Raw genomic sequence first — 26,624 nt, 5'->3', positions numbered from 1 at the left:
GGTTGGATCCATGGATATGGAACCCGTGGATACGAAGGGCCCACTGCACACATGTATCAAATCATCATGTTGTCACTTTAAATATATCACAGTTTTGCCCGGCTGGTGTGGCTCAGTGGCTTGAGTGTTCTCCCATGGACTGAGAGGTCCCGGTTTGATTCCAGGTCAGGGCACATACTGGGGTTGTGAACTTGATCCCCAGTAGGGGGCGTGCAGGAGACAGCTGATTGATGTTTCTCACATTGTTTCTGTCTCTCTCCCTTCCTTTCTCTCTAAAAAAAATTCAATAAAATATTTTAAATATATTACAATTTTACTTGTCAGTTATACCTCAATAAAGCTGAAAAAAAAAAGCAGAACATTTGTCTGTACGTTCCTCAAAACACATGACCCAGAAGGTTCATGGCAGCTTGTTTGTACAGGCCCACACTAAAGAGGAGGCACCCCAGACACCCACCAGCAGCGGGGTACACAAACAGACTGGTAGGTGCACACGACGGACACTGCACGGCAGTGCGGAGGGCGGACGTCAACCACACCCGCAATGCGGGGAACTCGCACCATCACAATGCCGGGGGGGAAAGCAGGCCCAGGGAGCACCCGCTGCAAGCTCCCCTTGCCCAGTTCAAGCCGGGCGCGGTGCATGCCTGCAATGAGGGGGGAGCAGCTGCGGGGCGGGAGAGGTTGGCTCCTTGGGTCTGGCCACGAGCAGTTACAGGGGAAGTTCATTTTGTGACAGTTCACTGATCTGTGCACTGATGACTGGTGCCCTTTTTCATACATAAATTACCTCTCAAAAACACAGAAATGAACGAAGAGCTGACCAAGGCGTACCAAACGAGGCAACAGAGGAGAACCAGCATGTTCAAAGGGTCTGCGATCACTTCCGGTACCCCGCCACAGTGTCATGAGGGGATGGGGAACTAAAGTGGACTGGCCCGAATTCCCGGGAGAGGAGTGTCAGTCCCTTTTCCAGGCTCCCCTCTCCCCACTACACCCTGCAGGTCACCGGCCGGCCCCTGATGGCCCAGGGCAGTGGCGCGGTCTCTGTGCCCTCTTGCTGAGAAGTGTGGGGAAGATTTCCCTCGTCCACCCTTTTGTTCTGTGATCATAAGAGAAATCCAAACCCACTTACTCCTTTGCAGATCGAAACGGCCTCCTTGGACAAGGACTTTGGGTAAGAAACATTGTGCTCCATTATTGACTGAAACAGTTCGTCTTCATCCTCGCCATCAAACGGAGGCTGTTCCGGGAAAGAGAAAGATGGCAAAACATTTAGGCAGCATGATTTATGAACGGGGCACCTGAAGAGCCAACGCGACGCCAGGGGACACTGCAGGCTGCAGCGTTAGCGCGGTTTGCTCGCGGGTCTATTCGATTATCTTCTGGGAGGTTCCAGGTGGTGTGTTTTCAGCTTTTCCTCTGTTCCTTTAATTATGTCGCCCTGTGCAACCCAAAACAATCTCTAAGAAAAATCGTTATTTGAGTGATTTGCAAATAAATAATAATTAATCCATTAATCTTGTAATGATGTGTGAAAATTTAAGTATGATCAAGTTAGGTTACAGATGGCTTTGTGTTCAGAAGGTGGGGGTGGGGTGCAGAATGCTGATGCCCTAGCTCCACCACCTGCTGGCTGGTTGTCCAGAGCCAAGGGACTTGCCTCTTTATGACACAGTTTTCCAATCTGTAAAATGGGGTTCCCTGGTGAGTCTGTAAATCACCTGACATTGTGTCTTGGACCCAGTATGGGCCCAATGGAGGGGGCTTAGCAATACTAGCATTGTTATTAAGGTCAACGGGTTGTCTTTGGGGGGGCTGCTAGGATCTTCAGGAGGAACAAGTGAGACCTTCAGCAGGACTTCAATCCTGAGATTAGCAAATACCTGTCACTCTGGACCACCCACAGCATCAGGGGGCTTAGGGAAAACCGCTTAATGTTCCGCTTTAACTTAGCTAACCTTGACAGCCTGCAAAGGGCAGACCAGGGTCAGCCCTCGTACAGTATCTTGTGTCTTCCTTCTCATCAAAAGGACGACTTACAGTCACTTTGGCTGATATGGTCGGGCTTAGATAATGACAGAGTCTGGCTTAAATATAGACTATATCATGGACCAAAGATGACCGTGCGGTCATCAGTAGGGCATCTGTCTCTTCTTATCAAACATTTCCCCGAGTAACAGAGAGCACTGAACTGAGCAGAGCGCTCCCCTAACCACCACTCACAAACCATGCAACCTGGTCATCTGGCCCATCTTCCTCCTCCACCCCAACGCCAGCCCCGAACAGGATCCGGGAGTGAGGTCAGCACACGGGAGCCAGCCGGGCAGGGAAAGAGGCCGATGTTGGGACCAGGTATTGGGTGACTGGTACCGCTCATGCTATTTTTTTTTTTTTTTGGTTTAAAAATATAAATAAATAGGCCTACTTTCTGGTTGTAAATGCCTGGTGTTAAGAATGTCTAATTTGGCCCTGGCTGGTTTGGCTCAGCGGTCAGAGCATCAGCCCTCGGACCAAAGAGTCACGCGTTCTGTTCCGGTCAAGTTCACCTACCTAGGTTGCGGCTCAGTCCCCGGCCCTGGTCAGGTCACGCGGGAGGCAACCAGTCGTCACTCTCTCATGTTGATGTTTCTCTCTCCCTCCCTCCCTCCCTATCTGAAGATAAATGGAAAAATATCCTCGGGTGAGGATTTGAAAAAAAAGAATGTCTCATTTGTGGAAGCACGCAGCTGGGTAAGAACTAAAATCGTCCTGCCTGTGAATGACGCAGCCGCCTGGGGAGTTCCCGCGGGCAGAAGTATCACGGCACCTGGGATGCCCGTCAGGCAAGTCCGTTGGGGGCTGACACCCACTGGGACGTGCAGGCTGCAGTGGTCAGCGGGGTCGGCAGGGCGGGCAGTGTGTGGGTGTGGCTGCACCCGGCAAGGGCTGTGGTGGAGGCCAGTCCCATAGTCCATCCCAGAGTCTCCTCCCCTGACAGCACGCAGCCTACTTCTTCCAGCCATCTGCTATGTGACACCCACGGAACCTCTCATCTCCCCTTAGAAGCGATCCACATATGGGGCTGAGTGTTGGCCAAGGAGATTTTCACAACTAAAGCAAATGTGTGGTTTCTGCTTAGGGCTGCAAACGGCACACCCCCGGGGGCCCCCCGTGCTCTGAATCTGCTCTGTGTATGTGCCTGGCGATGTCACAGAGCCCTGGGCGTGAGCAGGGCACAGGCTCTGCTTCTGGACAACCAATCGCCAATCACAGCATGGCCCCTTGGGCCGCGGGTTAGGGCTAAGCTACATAATTTGTGGGTCCCTCAGAGCCAAATAAAAACGTGGGGTCCCTTATTAGATAATTATGAAGAATGTCAAGGTGGCGACAGCAGAGCACTAAAGCAAATGTCTGAGCAGAGGCCCCTTGTGTGACTGCAAAGGTGGTCAAAGGGGATTGGCTGGTAGACTTGGCTGAACAGTGACAGACACCAGGGAGATCCAATCAGCCTCCGTGGTGATGCTCAGTACCAGCTACAGAACACGACAGGGGCTGAGCCCAGATGGTCCAAGCCACAGGCCCAAGAGAACCTTTCTCCAAAGAAAAACTCACGCAAACCCTCCCCAGGGGTATTTCTCAGGTGAGGCAGTGAGCTGATCCTTCTCATTTAAAAAAAATTTTTTTTTTCTTTATTGATTTTTAGAGAGGATGGGAGAGGGAAAGAGAGAGAGACATCAATGAGAGAGAACATCGACTGGCCACCTCCCGCACACCTCGAACTGGGGATCAGGCCCACAACCCGGGCATGTGTCCTGATAGGGGATCAAACTGGCGACCCTTGGTGCACAGGTTGACATAACCACTGAGCCACACTGGCTGGGCACTGAAACTTCTTATTTGAAGATGGTCAGGTCAAGGCCACTGAAGCCTTTCTCCCCCACCTCACGCCTCTGCCACCTGCCCGTTTGTCTCATGGCATGGGAACCAGCCGTGCTCAGGTGAGCTTCCCCACATATGCTAATTTCCGAAATGGATACTGCTGTGTCAGGGACCAGGCCTGGCCTACTGCAGGGCAAAGGAAGATTTTTACTACGAAGTACCCTGAGGGCAGGATATCTGGCCCTTGACATACCCAGGGAGGATTCCTTAGACCATTAACCCTATAGGGTATACCTAGGTCAAAGTTTGCACCCTATATCCCTTTCTGGAGATTTGCACTAATACATTTTAAAGGCCCTGAGAAGTCCTGCAGTAAGGAAAGCTGTTTAACCCAAAGTAAATCATTCCAGTGTGGGGCTGGAAGGCCCCTCAGAGGCCCCTTAGGCTCATCTGTTGCAATAAAATTCCCCGTGTCCCATCCCTGTGTGGCCCCAAGGATTGGGGCTTCTCCTGTGAGCTCACCCTGGGGAGGATCAGGCCCCTACCCCTTAAGTGTGTTATCACCGCTGTGAGTCTATACCGCCCGATACAGAATGACCAGCACGGAGGGGCAGCAGGGATGACAGACGCAGTCACCTTTCTTCCTCAGGCTCATGCTCCTCTGTGCCAGGCACACTGTGGTGTGCTTAGCAGGCTGCACTCACTCCATCCTCAGAACACCCTGTGATGCAGGTGCTATTAATCCCATTTCACAGTGAGGTCACTGAGGTTCTATTTAGTGCGTTGGCCAGGGTTAGAGCTGGGTGTTTAAGAACCGGGACTCAAGCCCAGGCACCCTGACTGGGGCTGGGGACCAAACCTGCAACCCAGGTACAGTATGTGCTCTTGAACAGGAATCGAACCTGTGACCCTTCAGTCCATAGGCTGATGCTCTAACCATTGAGCAGCACCGGCCAGGGCTCGTTCCAGTAAACTTTAAAAGCCTGACTCATATCCTGCACAACAGATAGTGAGTGGTGAGTTCTGAGAATCAAGGCGGCGGGGCGGGGGCAGTTGTCGTGGCCTGAGATGTTTCCAGTCTCTGCGTGGTGAGCGGCTGCCTCTAGACTAGAGACCTGGTGTGACTTCCCAGCCTGAATCTGGAGGTTTCTCTCTTGCTTCTGCCACACGGCCCCTGTGGGTCGGTGGAGAGCGCCACCTCCGTCCTGTGGTGGCAGAGTTGGAACAGGAGCTCTGGGGCGTCAAATTCTGCACCATGGAGCACGGACACCCAGATCTCACTGGTCAGAACTAGTCCACACCCCACCTGGTCACGAGTGAGCCAGGGGGTAGAAGGGAGGAAGACCCCAAACACCTGGGACAGCAGCAGTGACCAGCACTTCTGGAAACCCTCCCCAGGGCCCTATTTTAAATAGAAATGATGTATTCTTGGGGGAGGGGAAGTCCATGAAAGTAGCACCCCCATCCCTCTTACCTAAATGCAACCATTGCTCTTTATTTTCCTGTGCACCCCGTGGCTTTTCATGTGATTTGCAAATGATCGTGCACAGTTTGGGGTCCTTTGTTTTTCACTTGCTGTCGCAAACACATTTCCTCCGTAGCTCCCAGTGTTCCCAGTCGGATCCACGCCACTGGGGTGAGACGTCACTGTAGACTGACTCATTTGTTCACGGCTCGGTTAAGACTGCTCCCAGCACTAACAGATGCTACTGTAAGCAACTCTGTGTGCACCATCTTTGTCTTCTCTGAATTACTTCCTAGAATAATTTCCCAGGTGTGGGATTATGCAGCCAAAGGACGTGGACATGTTCATGGCTCTCCTTAAGCCTCTCCGGATCACCCTGGAGTGTTCCTGCAGGCAACTGCTCTCAGGCCTTGATGCTGAAGGTGGTCAATGCTCAAAAGTTATCACTACATTCACTTTCCTTCCTAGACAGGCCAAGTGTGGTGCCCGGGGCCAGCGGGGGGGATGTGTTGCCGAGGTCCTTAGGACATGACCGTTCTGGCTTGCCTCTCTAGCCTCTCTCCCCTGTTCCCATGATTATTTTTTAAATGTCTACAAATCTGGACTCAGTGTTTCGAGAGGAGCTCAAGTCCTGGGGTGGGGGTGCCCTCCTGGGCAATATGTAATCAGTGAATTTTAAAAAGACAGGTGAGGGATGAGGGATCCTTCTTTCCAAAACTTATTCCAAAATCACTCAAAGTGGTGGCTGGACCCCTGCCACCTTCACTTACAGGTCACTGATGACCGGGAGGGGCAGGGGAGAAGTCCAGGACAGTGCAGCCTCACGTCCTGGGATAAAGCACCCAGTGCTGACTCACCAGGAATGAAGACCGAGCACTAATAACCCTGGCGGGAAAGGACCCGAGAAAGAGAGGGCAGGTCCCTGTAGGATGAAGCCCCGCGAGCGCGTCCAGCCGCAACAGGCTCATTAGAGGGCTGGGTAAATACTATTTATGCCCGGAAGTAGTCGTATTTGTCGAGCAATCCAGGAACGGAAGAACGACTTGGGCTGTTTCTGCTGAACGGCCCCCCTGGCCGCTGACAATAAATAAAGCAAATGAGAAGGAAATGGCAATGAACTGTTTTTTCTTGCTCATCTTCAGCTCTCTCGATTAAAGAAGACAAATTTAGACCGCAACCCCATCAGCAACTTTATAATTAGTCTTCCTCTTCAATAATGGTATCCGCGCCTCTGCTGGGTCTCTGCCGCTCCTGAGCTTTTCGGGGAGAGGCGTGGGCAACACACACACAGCCTTGATGATCCTTTTTGGGCTGAGTCACAGCCCAGGAATACATCTCCATGGGCACCAAGTCAGAGAGGAAAACTAAGAAAGGGGTGTCTGAAATGAACACGTGGTGTTGGTGGCAGGCACTGTGAAGTTTTGGGGAATAGTGACCGTGTCTTCCATTGTGTCCAGACATGGGCTGCCTTCAGGGTGTCCTAGTTAGAAGGGTCACCCTTTTCAACAGAGGTGATAAAAACTTCCAGAGATCAAGCAAGGCAGGCTAACCGACCCTGAGAGACAGGACGCAAAATCACGGAAAGGGGCCAGAACGTCTGTGCAAACACTGGGTGTGGCAAGGGCCCGTGCTCTCCTTGGAGGCACGAGGAAGGACCAGTCTACAGATGAGACAGGACTTCAAAATGCACCCCCAGGGGACCTCCCTGAAGGAACGCAGCGTCTTCTGAGCTCCCTGCAGAATGCAGACACGGGAAGGCTCGAGGAGAAGGGAGATGGGGGTTGGGCGACTTCGCTGCGGGCCTGGGTCCTGCAGTGCTGGTCTCCTGCTGGCCAAGGAGACAGCTCCTCTGACCTCTGTGACGTGCCCCTGGAGACAGATGGCACTCCCACCCTCCCAGTACGGACGTCCTGGGATAAAGCACCCAGTGCTGATTCACCAGCAATGAAGACCGAGCATGAATAACCCTGGCAGGAAGGGGCATGAGAAAGAGAGGGCAGGCCCCTGTAGGATGAAGACCCGAGAGCGCTTCCAGCCGCAACAGGCTCATTGGAGTGCTGGGCAAATACTCCGATTGCTGGGACATGCAGATGAGCCTCTTCCTGAAAGCAGGGTTCGTTTCCCACTCGAGTCAGACACTCGAGTGGGATCAAGGAGGGAACTCAGAGTGCTGTGCTCTCAGGAGCAGCACGGGCCAGGGGGCTGGCCCTTCAGTCACGGCTCACTGTCAACATTCTCACGGGGGACAGGAGCTCCAGGAGCCCGCAACTGGTGTTTTGCTGGCTGTGGTCTCCCTGACAGTTGTTCTGTATGACCTGCTTTTCCATGTTTACAAATGGAAGTATTTGGCCTAAAACGCACATTTAATTGGGAACAACAACTGAAATAATACACAAGCCACCTTGTAAAACATCATTCAAGTCTTAATATCGCTGAGAAATAATGAGCAAATGTAGGTGAGTACCTCATACCTTTTAATATCTAAAAGGCTACTTTCATATTAAAAGATGTGAGATACATTGAAGGACATAAAGGAGAGGTTTCCAATGGCCTCCCACCCCGACTGAAGGCCAATGGTCTTGCGGTGATCTCCATGCATACGTGACGGTGGTCCCCTTCCTCTCTGACCTCAGACCCCCTCCTTCTCTAGCCTCTTCCTTCCTCTTTAGCTTCCCTACTCTGCTCCGACCACACTGGCAGCTCCCCTTCCGTGGCTTAAACCTGGCAACATAATCCCACCCCAGGGCCTTTGCACTTGCTGTTCCCTCTGCCTGGAATGCTTTTCCCCGAGATTTGCACATTGACATTCCCTCATTTCCTTCTCGTCTTAACTTTATTTCTTTGGGGGTGGCTCTGCTGCTCAACACAAGCATTTCTTTCCATTCTCCGTACTCAGGCTCTTAGCTATGGAGGGTCCAGCTCCTTGTCACCTGTCCTTGAGTGCTGGCAACTATGAAAAGCTGCCATGACAGAACCATTTTTAGGTGTAATGGAGACACCTGGTAGATGCTCACCACACCTGCTTCCCTTTGCCGGGCTCACAGGTCCACGCTACTTCCAGCCCTCTGTCCTCCAGGGGCCACACAGCTGGTGGGACGTAGGCAGGAGTGACAGGAGCTACCTCTAGGCCTGGCCGCCAGAACGTTCGTGCGGCTGCCCCTGCTCATTGGCCGGCTAGGTAATGAGGGGTCAGTGGAGGAATCGAGGCCCTAAATGGATGGAAGAAGCCTGGGTCCCTGAATAACCATGTGGATTTGTGCTCCCCTCCTCCCACTACCTAGGACTGTGCGAGTGTGAAATAAGCGTGCGTTGTGTGTTAAGCCACCGAGGTTTTGAGGTGTCTTGTTAAAACAGCTAGTGTCACTTATTCCAGTACAGGTATTAAGGCCATTACATTAGACAGTCCCACGCAATACACTCGGTTATCCGCTATACGTCACATTCCCGGGAGAAACCAGATCTGCCCTTTCTTGGCTGAAGTTCGGTCTCACTGGACTCTTGTGAAAGTTCCAAGGAACCGCCAGGGGCGCGGTGGGGGGAGAAGGGGAGGAGCTGTGAAAACCCTCCTCCAGGGACCCCGAGTCCACAGCGGCGGCACGGGGTGGTTTCTGCAGACAAACGCGCAGGGAACATCACCCCGTGCTGAGGCGCTGCAGAACGACAGAGGCCCCCGTTGTCACCACCGCGCGGGGGGCTTTTGTGTATAATGTGATAGCTGTACCTTGTTTACACTCCAGGGTGTATCTTTCAGTGCAGATTTCTGTGACCAAAAGATCATTTCTGTACACACTGAGTATCATCCTCTCGAGGGGCAGTTTCTCCATCCTTCCCTGGGTCAAGGAAGCCGGGCCAGCACCAGCAATACCACTGCCAGGTCCTGCCCCTCCAACGGCGACAAGCAAGCATGAAAACACAGTGAGACATTACCTGCCCAGCCAGCATTTCATATAACAGGACTCCATAGGCCCACCAGTCCACGGACTTCCCGTACGGCTGATAGGCGATGATCTGTGTGGAAACAAAGAGAGCAATTACGTTCAGCCGCGCATCAGAAAGCCTGTGTCAGGGCCGATAAGGCAAGCACGAAGACATTTACAGTCTGCAAACGAGGGAGAGATGATATCTGTCTTCAATTTCTGCACCAGGGAAGAGCGTCCTGCAGGTCCGGCACCCCGAGAACGGTCGCCCCACAATTCACTGCCCGAAACCTGTTTGGAACTCGCCTTCTGAATCCCCGAGACCCCACAGCGCTGTCTGAGGTCCATCTCATGACCTGGAGGCGGGTTTCCTTTTTGGAAAGAGCAGAGGTCGTTCAAAGCTAAGGTCTGATAAATAAGATAAACTATGCTAAGCAACAGAATTCCACTAACTGCGATGCAGACGACGATCATTATCATAACAACAAAGAAGAGGAGGGTCACACTGGCAGCAAACGACTTGTCTGGCGTTGCACACGGAGGGACAGTGCTATCTTCTGAACAGTGGAGGTTGCAAAATGCTTTAAACGAGCCCTGGCCGGTTTGGCTCAGCGGTTAGAGCGTCGGCCTGCGGTCCAGAGAGACCCAGGTTCGATTCCCGCTAAGGGCACATACCTCGGTTGCAGTTTGTCCCCGGCCCTGGTTGGTCGTGTGGGTGGCAGCCACTCGATGTGTCCCTTTCACGTCGATGTCTCTCTCTCTCTCTCTTCCTCCCACTCTATCTGAACAAAAAATGGAAAAGTGTCCTCGGGTGAGGGAAAAAACAAAACAAAATGCTTTATTATTATTATTTTTTTTATCCTCACCTGAGGACATTTTTCGATATTTTGTTCAGATAGAGTGGGAGGGAGAGAGAGAGAGAGAAACATGGACGTGAAAGGGACACATCGAGTGGCTGCCACCCACACGCCCAACCAGGGCCGGGGACAAACTGCAACCGAGGTACGTGCCCTTAGCGGGAACCGAACCCGGGTCTCTCCGGACCGCAGGCCGACGCTCTAACCGCTGAGCCAAACCGGCCAGGGCCAAAACAAAATGCTTTAAACGAGACATAAAGTGTAACAATCACATGTACTAGTCGGACCTGGTCCGATCTTGATTCTAAGCAACGAGCTGTGAAAAAGAAAGTGGGAAAATGTAAACGTGGTCTCGACCTTGGGGACACTGAGGGATTGCTGCTGGCACGGCCGGAAAGGACACGTGCTACGGTGATAGAGTGTCCTTTCCCACCAGAAACGAACGTAGTTCGAGTGAAATGTGTGAGAGGTGAAGGATTTACGGGTAAAGCGACACCTTAGATTTGTTTCAAATACTTCAGGAAAACAGGTGGGGGAAGGAAGAGACGAAAAGAGTTGGCAACACGTGGGCAGCCACTGAGGCTGGGTGACGGGCCCAGGGGCCCCTCACCTGTCCACCCTCTCCCTCTGTGCCTTCCGGAGCCTAATGAGCCCACAGCATCCCCACCGGCGTATTACACCGGCTTCGCTGCCTCTCGGGCGGGCTGTGTACCCAACAGGCGGTCCCCGGCCCGTGGATCACACCCCGATTCCAGGGGAAGACATACTAACAGGCACTCAGCACGACTATTCTGCCGCGTTGCATGGGAATTCGACTTTGAAATGTTCCGGGGTATTTTTTAATTGGCCCACGACGCCTAATTAAATGTCCTGGGACAGACGCTTCCTGCCCGTCTGCCCGTCGCGTTCCTTCCGTGCCCGTGGAGCGACAGGCACAGGCTCCGGGGCTCCCAACGCCGGGGCGGGCGAGGACAACCGGGTCGCGTTCGGATTCGGGGCTCTGTGGCTCATTTCCTTGACAAAAAGATGAGAAAGGGACCCACGGGAGGCCTTCATTTCTTTTTCAAACTGCATTTGTTCTTTTCTGAAAACTTCGAAAACACACACAGAAACCACCAAAAAACCCCACCGAGATGAGTCTCCAGTCTCGTACCCAGTGACCTGACATGCTGTCCCCCTAGTCCCCAGACAGCCGAGCGCCGGACCAAAGCCTCTCTGGGCCAAGTAGAAGCTCCACAAAGACCGTCTGTGGGGAAGGGACGTGCTCCCGCAGGGCACTGTGCATCCGTCCGCTGCTCTCCACGCTTTCTGTATCCTCTGGTGGGACAGGAATGATCCCTGTTCCCATCTCACAGGCGAGGAAACTGAGGGGCGAGACGTTTGGGAGACTTGCCCGAAGCCCATTGGTTAACAGGTGGTGCTCTATTCGACCCACTGGCTTTAGAAATACGATCTGTGGCTTGCAGATACGTGTAATTACTCCCACTGGGATGAATAAAATATGAATCGAGGGGTTTTGAGGATTAGAGCGGTTTGAAATCGTTTCAGTTTCGTGACGCTATGTCAAGAGCGCGTACATACGATTCGTTCTTCTAAGTCTAGTCCGAGTGGTCCCTGTGATCCGTTTTCCACAGTCGGCGTTTCCCACACGGGCTGAGGTCACGGTGCCGGGCGAACTGTGACGCCGGGACTGTGGGGCTGACCGGGGCGGCCACGCTTCATTTCCCACCCAGCAGTCTACGAATATCCACACCGTCTTACCAAGCAGACCCTCTGCGTGGGTGGTGGAACATGCTACCCAAATTCAGAAAGCTGGAGGAAGTCAAGGGCATGGAAACACTGTATTTAGTCAGGATGATTCACGAATCCTAAAAGCCGGGGCCACCCAAAGTGGTGGATTTTTTCTTTTTTCTTTTTGACTTTATCAACTTTCGGCCAACTTGCTTTTCACTTTCAATTCCCACAGCATTAAACTCCACGACGGCTGCTGATAACACCCTCTCCTCCGCACGCCAAGGGCTTGTTTGCTTGGTGACTGCATCCGCCAGTCCCCGGGCAGCCAGCTCAGCCACGGCCGAGAAGGCAGGGAAGTCCCTCTGCTCCGAGAACCCACCTGGCTCCCACGAGGCCCAGGCCCAGAGGCTGCGGAACGCACAGGGAGGCTCTCTGGCATCTGTCCTCATTGGAGCAGGGCTCTCGGGCAACTGTGGGCCAAAGGAGCCAAGCCTGGGGGGGCGGGGGGGCTGCCTGACATTCTAAAACCCCAGGCAAGGGGTTGCGATGGCAATTTGGTTTCTCACAGCAGAGAAACTCACAAAAGGAGAGGCTGACTTGGCAGGAGGGGCTCGGGTTGGCAGACCCCCTGGAGCACATGGGAGGTTGAACTTGAGCTTCAAAGACAGCTCCCCAGCCGGGCCACTGCCATTCAGTTTTACGGCTATCTGCCATTAGGATCATTATTATTGTACTAATACGAGCTCACTGCCTGGGGGGGCGTGTCAGGATGTTATAAACGGCTGCCTGTCTTACAAAAGTGCGCTCTGAATGGGCTTTCTCTCAGCCTGGGCACGGGACCAGGGACAAAAGGGGCCGGGGGCAGCCCTGCAGCTCTTCCCAGGCCCAAGGCTCTCAGGCCACCCAGCCTTCCACCCTCAGCCAGGGCTACACATCAGAAGGGCTCCCCGAGGACGGGGCTTCAGCAGTTCTGAAAGAAGGGCAGAACGGTGAGGTCCGAGATGCTGCTGAGAAGGAAACAACGCCCGTAGCAATGTCGCCGTGATGCCCACCACCCGCCAGGCCCTCTCGTTCTGTTAGCTCATTCAGCCCTCACACGACCTGGCCAGGTAGGGGCATCCCACTCCAAAGGTGAGGAAGCAAGGCACAGAGAGGTCACGCAGCTCGCCCGGGCCACACAGCGAGTATGTAGCAGCACTGAGATTTGAACCCTGGTGGTCTGGCCTTGGCATCCACACTTGGTTCATCAGCTCTTGGCCCCCAGTGTGGTTCCCAAGACAGCTGCGGTGAGAACTGGCCCACCTGAGGTGACTTTTGAGAAAAAGAGGGTTCAAACGCTTAACAGGATCAGAGCAGCCAGGAGGCCGACTTCACTCAGGGACGCTGGCTCTGGAGGCTTCGTCTTGAAGGGCCCACGAGACTCACGGGTGCAGGCACCCACCGTCCGTTCTTGGGCGCGCTGGCTCTGGACCCCCTCTGTCATTCTCCTGTTACGCTGACTCGCGAACCTCCGGGGCCCGTTCTACACCTATGGTCTCCCGCAGACGCCCCTCGACAGCGGTCGCGGAAGGACGCCGGCCTCGACGCACGAAACACGCTGCGTCCTTTCACCGTCTCGGGGAAACCAGGAATCGCTCCTCCTTTCATCGAAAACAACCCTGACATGTCAAACCATCTGGAGGAGAGATGACGGGCCTGTTTTCTGAGTTCTCTCCTGGGACCGTCTCCTCCGGGACCTGATGCGCGAGGCCCACACTCCCAATGTCTACATACACGTCACAAGTCGAGCTCACGAACTGTTGAGTGCAGCACGTTCGCTCCTTGACAAAGGCACCGTCCTGCAGCAGTCAGCGCAGGCTGCGTAACAAGTACCACGGACGCTTATTTCTCAGCCCCGGAGGCTGGAAGTCCCAGATCGAGGTGCCGGCGGGATGGTTTCTGGCGAGGCCTCGTGGCTGCTGATAGCAGCCTCTTCGGCAGGTGTCACTGGCCTTTCCTGAGTGTGCGCCCCTGGGTTCCCTTGTCTTCACAGGGCACCCGTCCTATCAGATTAACGACCTCATTTAACTCGACTTCCCAAAGCCTCTATCTCTACAAGAGTCGCACTGGGGGTTAGGGCACAACATACGGATTTGGGGGACACAAGTCAGTCCGTGAATACTTTCCAATTACCCGGAAGGCCAGGTGTGACTTCGAGAATTCACAGACCCCTCGGATTCCGCTCCACTGTTCTTCCCCGTCCCTGCTCATCACATCGCTGAGGAGCCTTGCGCACCTCGGTCTGCACATCCAAGCTCTGCCCCACTGTGCCCCGTGAACAGCCACCCACGGATCTCTCCTTCGAACACAGGAGTGCACACAGTAGCTGGCTGGTGTCCCTAGGAAGGATGGACCTTGGGAAGAGGTCCACGTGGGACGGATTGTGGAAAAAGGTCCACGTGGGACGTGTCATGGGAAGAGGTCCACGTGGGACATGTCATGGGAAGAGGTCCGTGTGGGACGTGTCATGGGAAGCGGTCCACGTGGGACATGTCATGGGAAGAGGTCCACGTGGGACGTGTCATGGGAAGAGGTCCACGTGGGACGTGTCATGGGAAGCGGTCCACATGGGATGGATCTTGGGAAGAGGTCCACGCAGGACAGACTTTGGGAAGGGAATTCTTGGGCCCTGGGTGGGCATGTCCCTTTGGCCCAGCAGACCCCTAACCCTGTAAGGAAGAGCCAAGGCTGAGGCAGGCAAGAGGACAGTCCTCTGCAGCTGGGGACGGCGAGTGACAGCTTGCGGGCCAAACCCAGCCTGCCTTCTGTCTGTGCAGCTGGTGAGCTAAGCACGGGGCTCACATTTTTAAACGTAAAATGAAAACTGTAAGAAAGACTATGAGTCTCTTGGCACGAGGAGTCACTCAATTTTGCCTCTTGGCAAAATCTAAAATGTAGATGAAGGCGAAGCCTAAAATATTTACTCTCTAGTGCTTCGTGGAAAAAGTGTGCTGATCCCAGATCTAAAACACCGGGTGGGGCCCGCTTTCCTGAGTCCTTGGACCCTTTGGGGACACCCCATTCTGGGGTGCTGTGTTGAGAATCCTTCTAGTAGCCAACACCGAGCTAAAACAGCTGACCCCCCAAAATGGACTGTCTCTAAAGATGACTGCAGCTCCCCCTGCCATCCTGTGTGTCCCCTCCCAGTACGACAACGCACCCCTCCCACCAAGACGTGGCCTTTATCTCGCCTCCCTTAGAATCGGGCTGGTGCCGAGACGCACTTTGACCTACAGGACGTGGTGGAAGTGACCCCGTCGAGTGTTTTTGCCCAGCTGCTGCGATGTCTAGAAGCTCTGGACAACCCACGGAATGAGGCGAGACAGACCGCAGAGAAAGATAGACCACGTGGAGAACCCACCTGCCTGGGCCGACAGGCAACAGCCCGGGGCCACGCTGGGACCAGCACCTGCGGAGCCCAGCCCACCCCTCCGGCAGCCTTCAGAGGTCAGCCCTCGAGTCCCACCATGGTCCTGGCTCACAGGGCCGCAGCGCTCGCGAGGTAGTTGCTTTGAGCCGTTACACTTTGGGGGAGTTAACACGGCAACAGGTAAGAGAAACAACTATCACGGAGCAGACACAGGGCTTCCTCCGAGGCGGGTTCAGCTCGCTACGGGCAAAACCCAATCCTCCCAGCTGTCCTCGGAGGAAGGTGCTATGCTGACTCCCACTTCACAGACGGCACCGCGAGTTCCCACAGGGCGGAGCGGCAGCCGAGCTCACTCGCAGTGACGAAGGGAAAGCCACCTGGAACCCAGCAGGAGCTTCCCTCAGGGAGGACGCTGTCCGCCTGGGGCCAGTCGCAGCTGAGCTGCATCAGCCTGGAGTCAGCCCTCCAGGCTCATCAAGTGGTTCTCAAAGGCAGTCACCCCCGCCCCCGTCACGGGTGTCTCCTGGGGGGCAGGTGACAGGGCTGGTGCTCAGGACAAGGCGGGCGGGAGTCACAGCTTGGCCATCCCTTGGGAATCCTGCTCGTCTCGGGCCTGCTCTGCTGACCAGAAATCTGATCAAGATGCTCGCTGTGCGTCCCAACGGGACCACGACTCGTGCGGCGGAGGAACGGGAGCTGGCGCTGCATTCCGTGCCCGCAAGAGCTTTATTAGCTGACATAAAGAATCTGCCAGAGCTGGGGGGGCCTCCCAGTCGGGGGGGTCTTTACAGATATCCTTGGCGACGGAGCAATTCGCCAGGCACTGAGCGGGAACTGACCACTGAGGACATCCAGGCGCGCTGCAATTCTTTTCAACGTGCAGTACCTGACTGTTAAGTCAGGGGCACGGACCTCGCTTCCCTTAGGGTGTCAAATAAAACAAAGACAACAGCCAGCACAATAGGCGTCCGGTGTGAATGAGTCAAAATTATACCTATGTTTTTTGTCAGATCGGCAAAAAATCTGTATTTTTGTGTGCTGCAGAATTTCGGTAGTTTATGGGCCGTGAGATGAAAGAGGCTGGACATCGTCGCATTAGGGCAACAGGCCTGTACTTGGGGCCGGCGGCCCAGGCTCCCAGCCCTGCCGCTTGCTACGTGAGCCATGGACAGGGCCCCTCGCCGCACCATCTCCTTTCCTCACCTGCAAAACGCGGGGGGCCCACTCCCCTCAGAGGGCTCCTGTCGAGTGAAACCGGATCACGGGTATCAGTGGGTGTTACACACAGGGAGTGCGTGAATGGTGCGCATCTCTGGCAACATACCCGTCCTCTCCTCTGCATCACAATTTTTTTTTAATCCTCACCTTGACGATATTTTCCACTGATTTTTTTTTTTTTTTTTTAGATAGAGGGGGAAGGAGGGAGGGGGAAGAGAGAGAGAAACATCAATGTGAGAAAGACACATCGATTGGTTGTCTCCTGGGCGACCCCTACAAGAGCTGGGGATCAAACCTGCAACTCAGGTACGTGCCCTTGATGGGGAATCGAACCCATGACTCTTCGGCCCTTGGGCTGATGATGCTCTAACCGCTGAATCAAATCAGCCAGGGCTTCCTACCACCATTTTGCAAAATAAAAGATGAAACAGAATTCAGACATCTCTGACCATGTTTACAGGAGTGACACAAACCCCCTAACGAAGGGCCAATCACTGCAGCCACCAAAACTGGGAGTGAAGAGCTATTGGGGTGTCACTGGGGCTCTGGGGACAAGGACTGGGCCTCAGAACAGCTCCTTGGCACTTGGGGGGCGAGGCAGGCATTCTCTGGGTAGCAGATCTCCGTGGTCCCCTCTTCTTGGGACAATGGCCACCGCAGAGAGAAGCTGACCAGCCCCGGGGTCAAAGCCCCTGTCTACCTTGAACTGGGGCCATGGGAAAAATGAACAAATGTCTTTGCACCTTGGGTTCATCATCCGGAAAACTGGGCCAATAACACCACCTCTGCAGAGCTGACCCGAGGACCCAACCAAATAAACCCACCGAGGCGCCCTGCCCTGGGCCTGGGCCTTCGCCGAGGGGCAGCATTTGCGGGAGGAAGAGTTGGGAGGCTGGACCGGCTGCGGCTGTGTTGTGACCACACATTGCAGGGCGGCCGACTGCTCCTCCAGGGCAGGCTGAACTGATTAAAACTGCGAGGCTGGGAGAGTTGTGAGGCCGTTAAAGAGCTGCAGGCAGACGGCAGAATAGATGAGCTAATATAGCCGACGTGATTCCTTGGGAAGATCTGAGTTGCACAAGGTAAGGAGGCGCCCACAGGAACGCCTGGCCTGGCTCTTTAAATGTTTCCGGGAGGGAGAGCGCGGCTTCGTGTTCTCTTGCGATATTGGAGTCAGTGGCTCGTGACCTCCTGGAGAGGGAAACTGGCCTCTGATGGAAAGAAAGCCGCCCTCCGGTTCATCATCCTCTCCTTTAATCAGTGCGCTCTTCGCTCGCCGTGCCGAGGCGGGCGGTGGGGCCGCGGCCCAGAGGCGCTGGACCTGGAGCAGCCAGCAGCCGCGCTGCCGTGGACGGCCCCTCTCTCCATCTCATCCCCCCATCCTCCTCCGTCTGGCAAGTAATTTACTGCCTGGCTGCCCGGCCCTGCGCACCATCCAAGTTATTTTCTCGTCTAACTCGTACGTCCTCTTTTGTTTTTTCTCCCTCTCTAGAACCCCTTCCCCAACAGCCAGGAAAAGTCTCGGGGATGTCAACCTTGGCTGTCTGGGGGCCCCAGGCTGATGTCCCACCAACCTCCGGACACGCAGGCTCCCCAGCAGTCGGAGAGGTGGGGCACACGCCGTCCTCTGGCCCCTGCCCCCTGCCGCACCCCCATGGCAGCTTCCAGAGTGCCCGACCTCGCCCCTGCGGTGCCTTCAGCTCCGCTCTGTTGCCGGGCCCCTCTGCCACGGCCACACCCTGGACCGCAGCATGCCGCATCCACTTTGTCCCCCAAACATCTGCTGCCGGAGCGCTGCTCCAGACCCGGGGCAGGGCCCCTCAGGGAGCACAAGACAGATGCTGGTGTGCACCTGTGGGAGGGCAGGTAAGGAACAAACACCTACGTGCATCCAGGTGAGGAGAGCCCGGGGGGAAGCGGGGCCAGGGGCCAGGAGTGCTGGGTGGGGCTGAAGGGGCTTTACACAGGATTACCAGCAAGGGTGGCCTCCCTCCAGCTGCAGCTGAAGGAGGGAGCCAGCTGGCACCTGGCGTGAGGACATCCCGGGCAGACGCTTCATACAGCTCCCTGGTTCTCTGCCTCTGTGCACACCTCTTGGTCTTCCCTTTTCCTCCCATCCCCAACATGTGGCTCTTCCCAGATGTGACCCTTGACCCCCTCCAGAAGAGAGGTCACAGGTGATGGCCCATTGGCTGGATCTTACCTGGGTACATTTCTCTTACTGCATGAGAGCGTCTGCTTGAACAATCAGGCACATTTTACATAAACGTGCAGACTTCTGGCAGCTGTCATGGGCAATGCGGGGCTGGCAAGAGAAGCCAGGATGCCCGGGGACAGGACTTCAGCTCTCCAAACCCATCCAGCCCCCATTCTCCCAGGGGTTCACACATCTGCTCACGGCCAACTGGCTGCGGGGGTGGCAAGGGGCCCACAGACTTGTCCCCTGGTGATTTAGCCACATTGGAGGTGCCATTTGTTTGTTCTTGCCGAGGAGAACATTGTCCTGTCCTGTCTCTAAACTCACATCCCTCTGGGCTGCGGTGGCCTGATTTAACCGCCTCCAGCCCAGGCCCCCCGAGGTCCTTCCAGGTTCCCGTCCTGCCTGACAAGCGTGCCCAGACATGGCGCGATCACCGGCCGGACCCGTGACTCACTGATGCCAAGTGAAGGAGAGGGACTCGAATGTTGTGGGTTCACCCTTGGCTTCTGAGGGACCTGCCTGGTATTAACAGCTGGTGTACGGTCCCAAGTCACTGACCGCATTATAGATGACAAAGTCTGACCGTGACTCAGGCCCCTGACTCCAGTTCACATGGATGAACGTCCACCTTGGCCCAAAGGATGTCGAAGAAAAGATGGTCTGTGGCATCCGAGTGCTCACTGTTAACTGCTCTGTCACTCGGGGCGTTTTCTCCTACTTCGGGAGGTGGTGCAAACATCTGGAAAGACTGGGCTCTGGGGTCAGCATGTCTTGGGTCCTAATCCCACCTTTGCCTGCTGCCAGCTGTGTGACCTTGGGCAAGGCACTTAACGTCTGCAGGTGCAGAAAACAGGACACGTCAGAAGACGTGTTCAGAGGGCTTGGTACAGAGTGGACGGTCACTGCACCGTGACTGATGTCCTTCGTGTGGCCTGACGTTCCCCACACAGCCAGGCTGCGAGGGGGGACTCCACGCGGCACATTTTCAAAGGGCTCCGCTCCCGCGGCACGGGAGGGACTCCGAGGTCCACCTGCCGGAAGCGGATACTCTTCCTGCTGCCTCTCTTCCAGGGAACGGTGGGCAACGCTAGCAGTCGGGGTCTGTGGGGAGACACCGACCCTCGTACGCCCCCAATAACTAACTTTCAGGTTTGAATCCAGATAAAGAGTTTTGTGCGGCCTCGTCAAGGACTCTCACTGACCCTGAAGGATTCTTTCTATGTCAAAGAGGACCCTTCATCCCAGCCTCGGAAATTACTTTCTGATGAGTGCCCCTCACACGGGAGGCATCTCAACTCCACAATCACACGCTGGCGACCTCTTCCGCCTCAGCTCCTGTCCCCGGCTCGGGAGACGCTACCGCACTAATCCATTTCAAGGTTTTCCAACAAACAGCCTAACGAGTTGAGTCTCCGCCTCGCCTGTTAAGGAACGTGCCACCTTCGATAATTATCTTGCCTCCACCTGACAGGAAGATTTACACGGAGGACAGGATAATGTTAACCTCAGGCCGAATTCAGAAAGCTCGGACCTAGAGGGTCGTTCTCCACACCGCAGTCATCCCGTGGGCCCTTCCGGGGAAATGCTAGCACACAGAGACGCCCCTCCAGCTAGGACCGATGCAGTTCCCAGAGCCGGGCGGCTCATTTCCCAACGCAGGTCACTGGAAACGGAACGTGGGTTTCGGTTCCTGCTGGTCTGCACGGGGTCACCTCTCCTGAACTGTCAGCACTCTGGGTCAGGGCCCTCGTCTGAGACACATCTGTACCCCTGGTGGCCCCACGCTTGGCTCAGTAAAGCATGCACAACGCTCTCTGAACACGGAGTCATGGAGGGTTTGAGTGGCATTTAGCGTGGAGGGCAGAAGTCAGGAGGTGGCCTGAGCCTGGGGTTAATGCCTGACTCTTGCGCTTCTTAGTGATGTTGCCTTAGACCATGGCTTACCCTTCAGGCACCTCTCCTGGAACACCGGCCTGGTGTTATGTCCCTTATGGAACAGGTTATGGGATCGAGGGAAAGTATGTAAGGTGTTTGCACATAGTAGACACTCAATAAACACGAGGTGCATTCTTTGTTATTGCTTGTACAGTGGGTGTAAGGAGAGGGCTGGAGGCTTGCAGAAACGGGGGTGTTTAGGGCCAGACCATGTTCTTTTCTATGTATGAAGAGGCCCAAAGTCGATGATCCCAGCATCCCTCTCTCCAACAGGTGCTCCCAGCATCCCTCTCTCCGACAGGTGCTCCCAGCATCCCTCTCTCCGACAGGTGTTCCCAGCATCCCTCTCTCCGACAGGTGCTCCCAGCATCCCTCTCTCCAACAGGTGCTCCCAGCATCCCTCCTTCTGAAAGCTTGTTCCCAAGTTTCTAGCATGACAGCACGGGGGATGTATTTCTACTGTAATATTTTGCTATTCACATCTGAAAATAGGACTGTCTAAGCTCATGCTAAGCCTGGAAATACTAATGTGTTAGCTCTTTGGGGGGAACCCCAATAAATTACTTATCAAGATGACATAATGTCTTTGCCCATGTAATTCAGAATTTAAGTTTCTAAGTAAATAGTCCAACTCTATGTTTCCACACAGTCTAGGAATGTAACAAACAAAAAGCCCTTCACAAAGGAACATAAGCTAGTTTCCCTTTCGGAATAGTGGCTCCTATGGAGGGTTTACTGGGTGCCAACACGGTGTGAGGTACAGGACTCCCCCAGCAATTCTACACGGAGCTCATCACGATCCCCAACCTGCCGCTGCAGAGATGGGTTCAGAGAGGGCGAGTAACCTGCCCGAGTTCCCACGGCCTGTAAATACCAGGGCCAGGATGCAAGCTCACATCGGTCTGACGTCTAAGCTCATGCTTTCCCCACCGTACCAACGGCCTCCGAGGAAACGCACCGGACGGCACGCTGACTGAACACCAGCAGAGCCACCAACGGCTGCGTGGAGCTCTGCAGGGAGCGGACGCTGGCCGAACCCAAGCCCGTTCCTTTGCAGCATGTGGGCGCCTCGCTGGGCGAAGCCTGCGCCTCCGCAGGGCTGCGTGGACACAGAGCTGGCTACACAGGGAGCCGGTCACAGCCCACTCCACCCCAGGGAGGCTTCTCCAACAGGAGGAAAACGACTCCATCTGCGGCCTAACAAACAGCGCGGTATGGCCAAGGCCGTCAACACGCAAATCTCGGAACCACTTTGCTTATAACCTCACAGGTGCGTCCTCCCCCGAAGAGGCGCCTTGGCCAATTCCAACGTGCTGTTTAGAGCGACAACCACCCTGATTTTGCCAGAAGGCCATCACTGGAACCACCTTCTGACCCCGTTTTCCCACGAAGAACATTTCGACGGTCCAGATCCCCCCTTCCCTGCCCGGCGGTGTTCTCAAGTCGTTCTGACCATGGCCACGTAGGAAACACATTTCCCCGCGCAGCCGGCTGACCAGTGCCCTCACTCGGTGCCGTGAGCATTCACATGTCTGTTCTGCTTTGCTGGTTAGTCCGGTTCAGACAGTCTGGCCGTCCCTGCCCCACACGGTGGCTGGCGAATGGCTCACCCCCCACAGGGGAGCGGGGCTGCAGTTTACGGGCGCTCGTCTAGAACACGAGGAGAATAGGGGTCCCTACCTCCGGGGCGATGTAATCTGGGGTCCCGCAGAAGGTTCTGGTCGTGACTCCGTCCATCATGTGCTCCTTGCACATCCCAAAGTCGGCGATCTTGATGTGTCCTTCTGAGTCCAGCATGACGTTGTCTAACTTCAGGTCCCTGCAAGGAAGCGGTACCGGTCAGTGCCCTTCCCATGGCCTAGCTCGGTGTGCTCCGGGGCTGGTGATGCAGAGGCTGCATCTCAAGGCTTGTGAACTACACGTCCCAGGAGAGTTGGGAACAGGAATTACTGTTTTTTCATCTCCGGAGCCCAAGGTAGTGCCTAGGGCACAGACACAGGAGGTACTTAGCAGGGGCATGTTGAATGAATAACTAAAAGGCTGAACTAGCAATTCCCAACCACGAGTCAGCAGAGATCCCAGCCTAGCAGGTCTGGGGACAGCCTGGTCATCCGACTTATCAGCATCCCACACAGAGGGATGCAAAGCCAGGTGTGCAAGGACACAGGTACGGAACCACCTCCGTGGTCAGCCCTGTGTCCCTTCTCTTCTGCCTAGTGCCGGGGGTCCTTTCCATCCCTCTTCACTTAATCCTGGGAGACACGCTTCTCTCTTTGGCGCAGACTTGCACTAGAGCCGACAACCAGAACACTTGAGCTTAGTAGCTTTCCTTGCCTCTCTCTCCCCACTTCCCCGTGTCCTTACCCAGCTGAGCCTCTCGCAGAAATTCAGTGTCCACTGCTCCCCACCTCCCTTCCAGATCAAAGGCAGAGGAAGGAGCTGTCAGTGGAGAGAACTGCATGTTTTCTTGTGGGAGGCAGGAACGAGAGGAGACGAATCTTTTGAGGTCCAGAGATCAGAAGGTGGTTCTGATCGCCTGGAGGGTCTCAGCAGGTCTCTGTTGCCTCGGGGGTTATCAACTCCACGTCTTAGGTCCCCCGTCACAGAATCACACACCCAGAGACCCAGGGGTCCACCCACGGCACAGACTGTGGGGAAGCTTCACCACGTACCTATAAATGATTCCTCTTTTATGAAGAAAGAACAATCCAATGGAAATCTCTGCTGCATAGAATCTGCAAGAGAAAAAGCCCGTCAGTCTTCTTCGGACTCCTGGGGTCTCTGGACGCTCCCAGTTCAGGTGCCGAAGAGGAAAAAGAACGTAAGACCTGAGACTATCAGAGGTTCGCACCGTCCCACACGTGTTCTTCCAACCCTTCACCCTTCCCTCTGCCATTTTTACTCCAACTTCTCCTATGAATGATTCAGCTAATCACACCAGCGAGCTGTGTTCATCTCCTGCCCAGAAACAAGCACTTCCTGTCTGGGGCAGGTAGGCAGGTAACTTACTGCTCGAAAGAAATTCCTAATATGATCTTTTAAACACTGGCTGTTAGACTCCTCTCTGCCAGGATGAGGCAGAGTCCATTTCCATTTGCCTCCCCGTGAACAGAGTACATTAGCGACTGAACACACAGTTATTCCCTGGAAGACAAGTACTCTGTGAGGAACTCCAGCCGATGCCTCATCCCCGAGCGCCGGGATGCATGGGACACGTGCCGTGATTCATACCCGCGTTTACCCTTGTAAATAATTCATAGTCAAGGCAGTTACTGCCATCCCTTCAAAATTGTAGGTTAATATCTGAGACTCAGAGCAAATGCTGAAGGATGTTTTAAAATCTGCATCGTACTTAGGAGTCTCTGAAGTCTGAGGAGGCACGAAACTGCCTGGGCGCATGTCACACCCAGGAGACTTCGTGCAGCACAGATGTTGTGTGAGCAGAGACAAGCCCTGGCGACCAGGGCCGCAGGCTGCACAGGGGGCACCTCTGAGGGCTGGCGGGAGAGGGGAGAGATCGCAGAGAAAAACGAGATGGGGTTATCTTGGACATTCTTTTTCATGCTTTTTTATCTTTTTAAAAATGAAACCTTCCTGGCAACACAGATACAATGACCTTGGTGCTACTGTGTAACGCAAGGGGCTCCGCCGCACTTGCTCCTTAGCTCAGTGTCACTGGGCGATCCGAGCACGTCCTGCTTTCTGACTGACAACCTGGGGGAGGGCAGGCCGTTCCAAAGGGGGAAAAGAATGACAACAGAAACAGCCGCCTTCCCGTCTCCGTCTCCGAAGGCTTGCTACCAGAGTCCCCGGCCAGCCGTCCCCAGGACAGGTCCCGCACACAGGCGACGCCTTGGGATTTATGTTCCCGGGAAATGTCAGTCAGAACCCCGTTAGCCTTTGCAGACGTGACTCGTCAGGGCACAGGGCTTGTGCGTCCTGAGTGAGGGGGACGCAACCCGTCTGCTTAGATTTGCTCCTGCCGCATTTCCTGGGACCTCCGGGACCCTGACAAATGGGATGATTTTTCAGGTATCTGAGTCCGCCCACTAGATGGAAGATTCTAGATCTCCCCCTGGAGCCCCGGCCTGTCCCCTGCGTTGTTGATTCACATCCGGGCATCCAAGGCATGTCCCAATGAAACCCACACAAAGCTCACAATTCTCTCCCCAAACCACTTCCGCCTGGCTGGCTCCTCCCAAACCTACAACAGGGTGTCACCTAGAGAGCCTTCTCTCTTCTCCCCCTCCCCCACAGCTGTGTCACCTAGAGAGACTTCTCTCTTCTCCCCCTCCCCCACAGCTGTGTCACCTGAAGGGGCTTCTCTCTTCTCCCCCTCCCCCACAGCTGCATCACCTGAAGGGGCTTCTCTCTTCTCCCCCTCCCCCACAGCTGTGTCACCTGAAGGGGCCTCTCTCTTCTCCCCCTCCCCCACAGCTGTGTCACCTGAAGGGCTTCTCTCTCTCCCCCTCCCCACAGCTGTGTCACCTGAAGGGGCTTCTCTCTTCTCCCCCTCCCCCACAGCTGTGTCACCTGAAGGGGCTTCTCTCTTCTCCCCCTCCCCCACAGCTGTGTCACCTAGAGAGCCTTCTCTCTTCTCCCCCTCCCCCACAGCTGTGTCACCTGAAGGGGCTTCTCTCTTCTCCCCCTCCCCCACAGCGGTGTCACCTGAAGGGGCTTCTCTCTTCTCCCCCTCCCCCACAGCGGTGTCACCTGAAGGGGCTTCTCTCTTCTCCCCCTCCCCCACAGCGGTGTCACCTGAAGGGGCTTCTCTCTTCTCCCCTCCCCCACAGCTGTGTCACCTGAAGGGGCTTCTCTCTTCTCCCCCTCCCCACAGCTGGTGTCCCTAGATGAAGGGCTTCATCTCTTCTCCCCCTCCCCCACAGCTGTGTCACCTGAAGGGGCTTCTCTCTTCTCCCCCTCCCCCACAGCTGTGTCAGCTGAAGGGGCTTCTCTCTTCTCCCTCTTCCCCACAGTTACCAAATCCTGGTTTCTTCCTCCAGAAGGTTCTCAAAGTCCCTGCTACACTCCGCTCTCTCTCCTCTCCATGGTGTTCACCAGCCATCACCTTCCCTCCGAGCCTTCCTTCTCCTGTTGGCCAGAGGGCCCTGGGAAAACCTACCCTCCTGTTCCTCGGCCAGGCGCCCGCTGGGCTTGCCACCCAGAGCCCCTGCTCCACGGCCCCTGAACCTCTGGGAGGCATCCCCCCGGCTGCTCTTCCCTCACTCTCCCCTTTTTGAGGATCGGCATGGTGTCCTGTGCCGCCTCTGGAGCTATGGCAACACGCTACAATTGTCCAGTGACTCCCCCACTCCAGGTCACACGGTGAGGCCCCAAGGGCAGGGAGGGCGCACTTCCTGCCACGCTCCCAGTGCCCCGGGCGTTGTGGGTGCGCAGTGACCACGTGTTCAGTAAACGAATGGCCGACCCAGTCGATTGGGGTGGAATGCGCCAGCACCTCCAATTTATAAGCGGAATAAACTCTGCTTAGGAAACCTTGAGATGAACCTGCCAACAACTCTCCCCCACTCCGGAGATCAGGGCGCAGCCCACCTGCAAGGCTCACCAGGCAGAAGTTCCCAGCTGGGACCACCGTGGGTCTAAATTAAGGGACTTAAAAACAAATACTCACACTGCTTGCGGCTCCTTAAATTTTCCTACTTGCTGAATGTGGTACATGAGGTCCCCGCCGTTGACGTATTCCATGACGAAGTACAGCCGATCCTGGGGGCCAAGGTGGGACAGGTGCGTGAGTGCCTCCTCGGGCGGGGCCGCGTCCCTCCCTCTCCAGGCTGGGCTCTGCCCTCGCATCGGCCAAGTGCGGGCCACAGAGACCCCTCTGCTCAGTGCGGCCCTTTGACACGTCTTTTCCCAAGTAAAGAACACGTAAGGAACCTACGGCACGAGGGCCTCGGGAGGCAGAGTCACTACATAACTATGGAGTCACGGCTGCTGTCCGCGTGTCTGCCCCTTCTGGTTACGCTCCGTCACAGTAACGCCTCACATGGTCTTCCCTTTTCTCCTACAC

At 55.2% G+C, this 26,624-nt stretch overlaps 1 protein-coding gene across 2 annotated transcripts in view; it reads right to left on the bottom strand.

Annotated features, from left to right (window-relative positions):
* The window catches only part of PRKCA (protein kinase C alpha), a 347,330-nt gene that overhangs the window by 18,485 nt on the left and 302,221 nt on the right, over window positions 1-26,624 (bottom strand). For both annotated transcript variants that reach the window (XM_036268037.1, XM_036268038.1), the window contains 5 exons: window positions 26,229-26,320; window positions 23,269-23,331; window positions 22,277-22,415; window positions 9,254-9,334; window positions 1,136-1,243 (listed from right to left, as the gene is read on the bottom strand). In XM_036268037.1, coding sequence (XP_036123930.1) covers window positions 1,136-1,243; window positions 9,254-9,334; window positions 22,277-22,415; window positions 23,269-23,331; window positions 26,229-26,320 — 483 coding nt within the window. The remainder of the gene's footprint in view (window positions 1-1,135; window positions 1,244-9,253; window positions 9,335-22,276; window positions 22,416-23,268; window positions 23,332-26,228; window positions 26,321-26,624) is intronic.

This window comes from Molossus molossus, unplaced genomic scaffold, assembly GCF_014108415.1.
Source record: "Molossus molossus isolate mMolMol1 unplaced genomic scaffold, mMolMol1.p scaffold_m16_p_19, whole genome shotgun sequence".
Lineage (NCBI taxonomy): Eukaryota > Metazoa > Chordata > Mammalia > Chiroptera > Molossidae > Molossus > Molossus molossus.
Note: the sequence above shows the minus strand (reverse complement) of the source record. Positions and strands in the feature narration are given on the sequence as shown.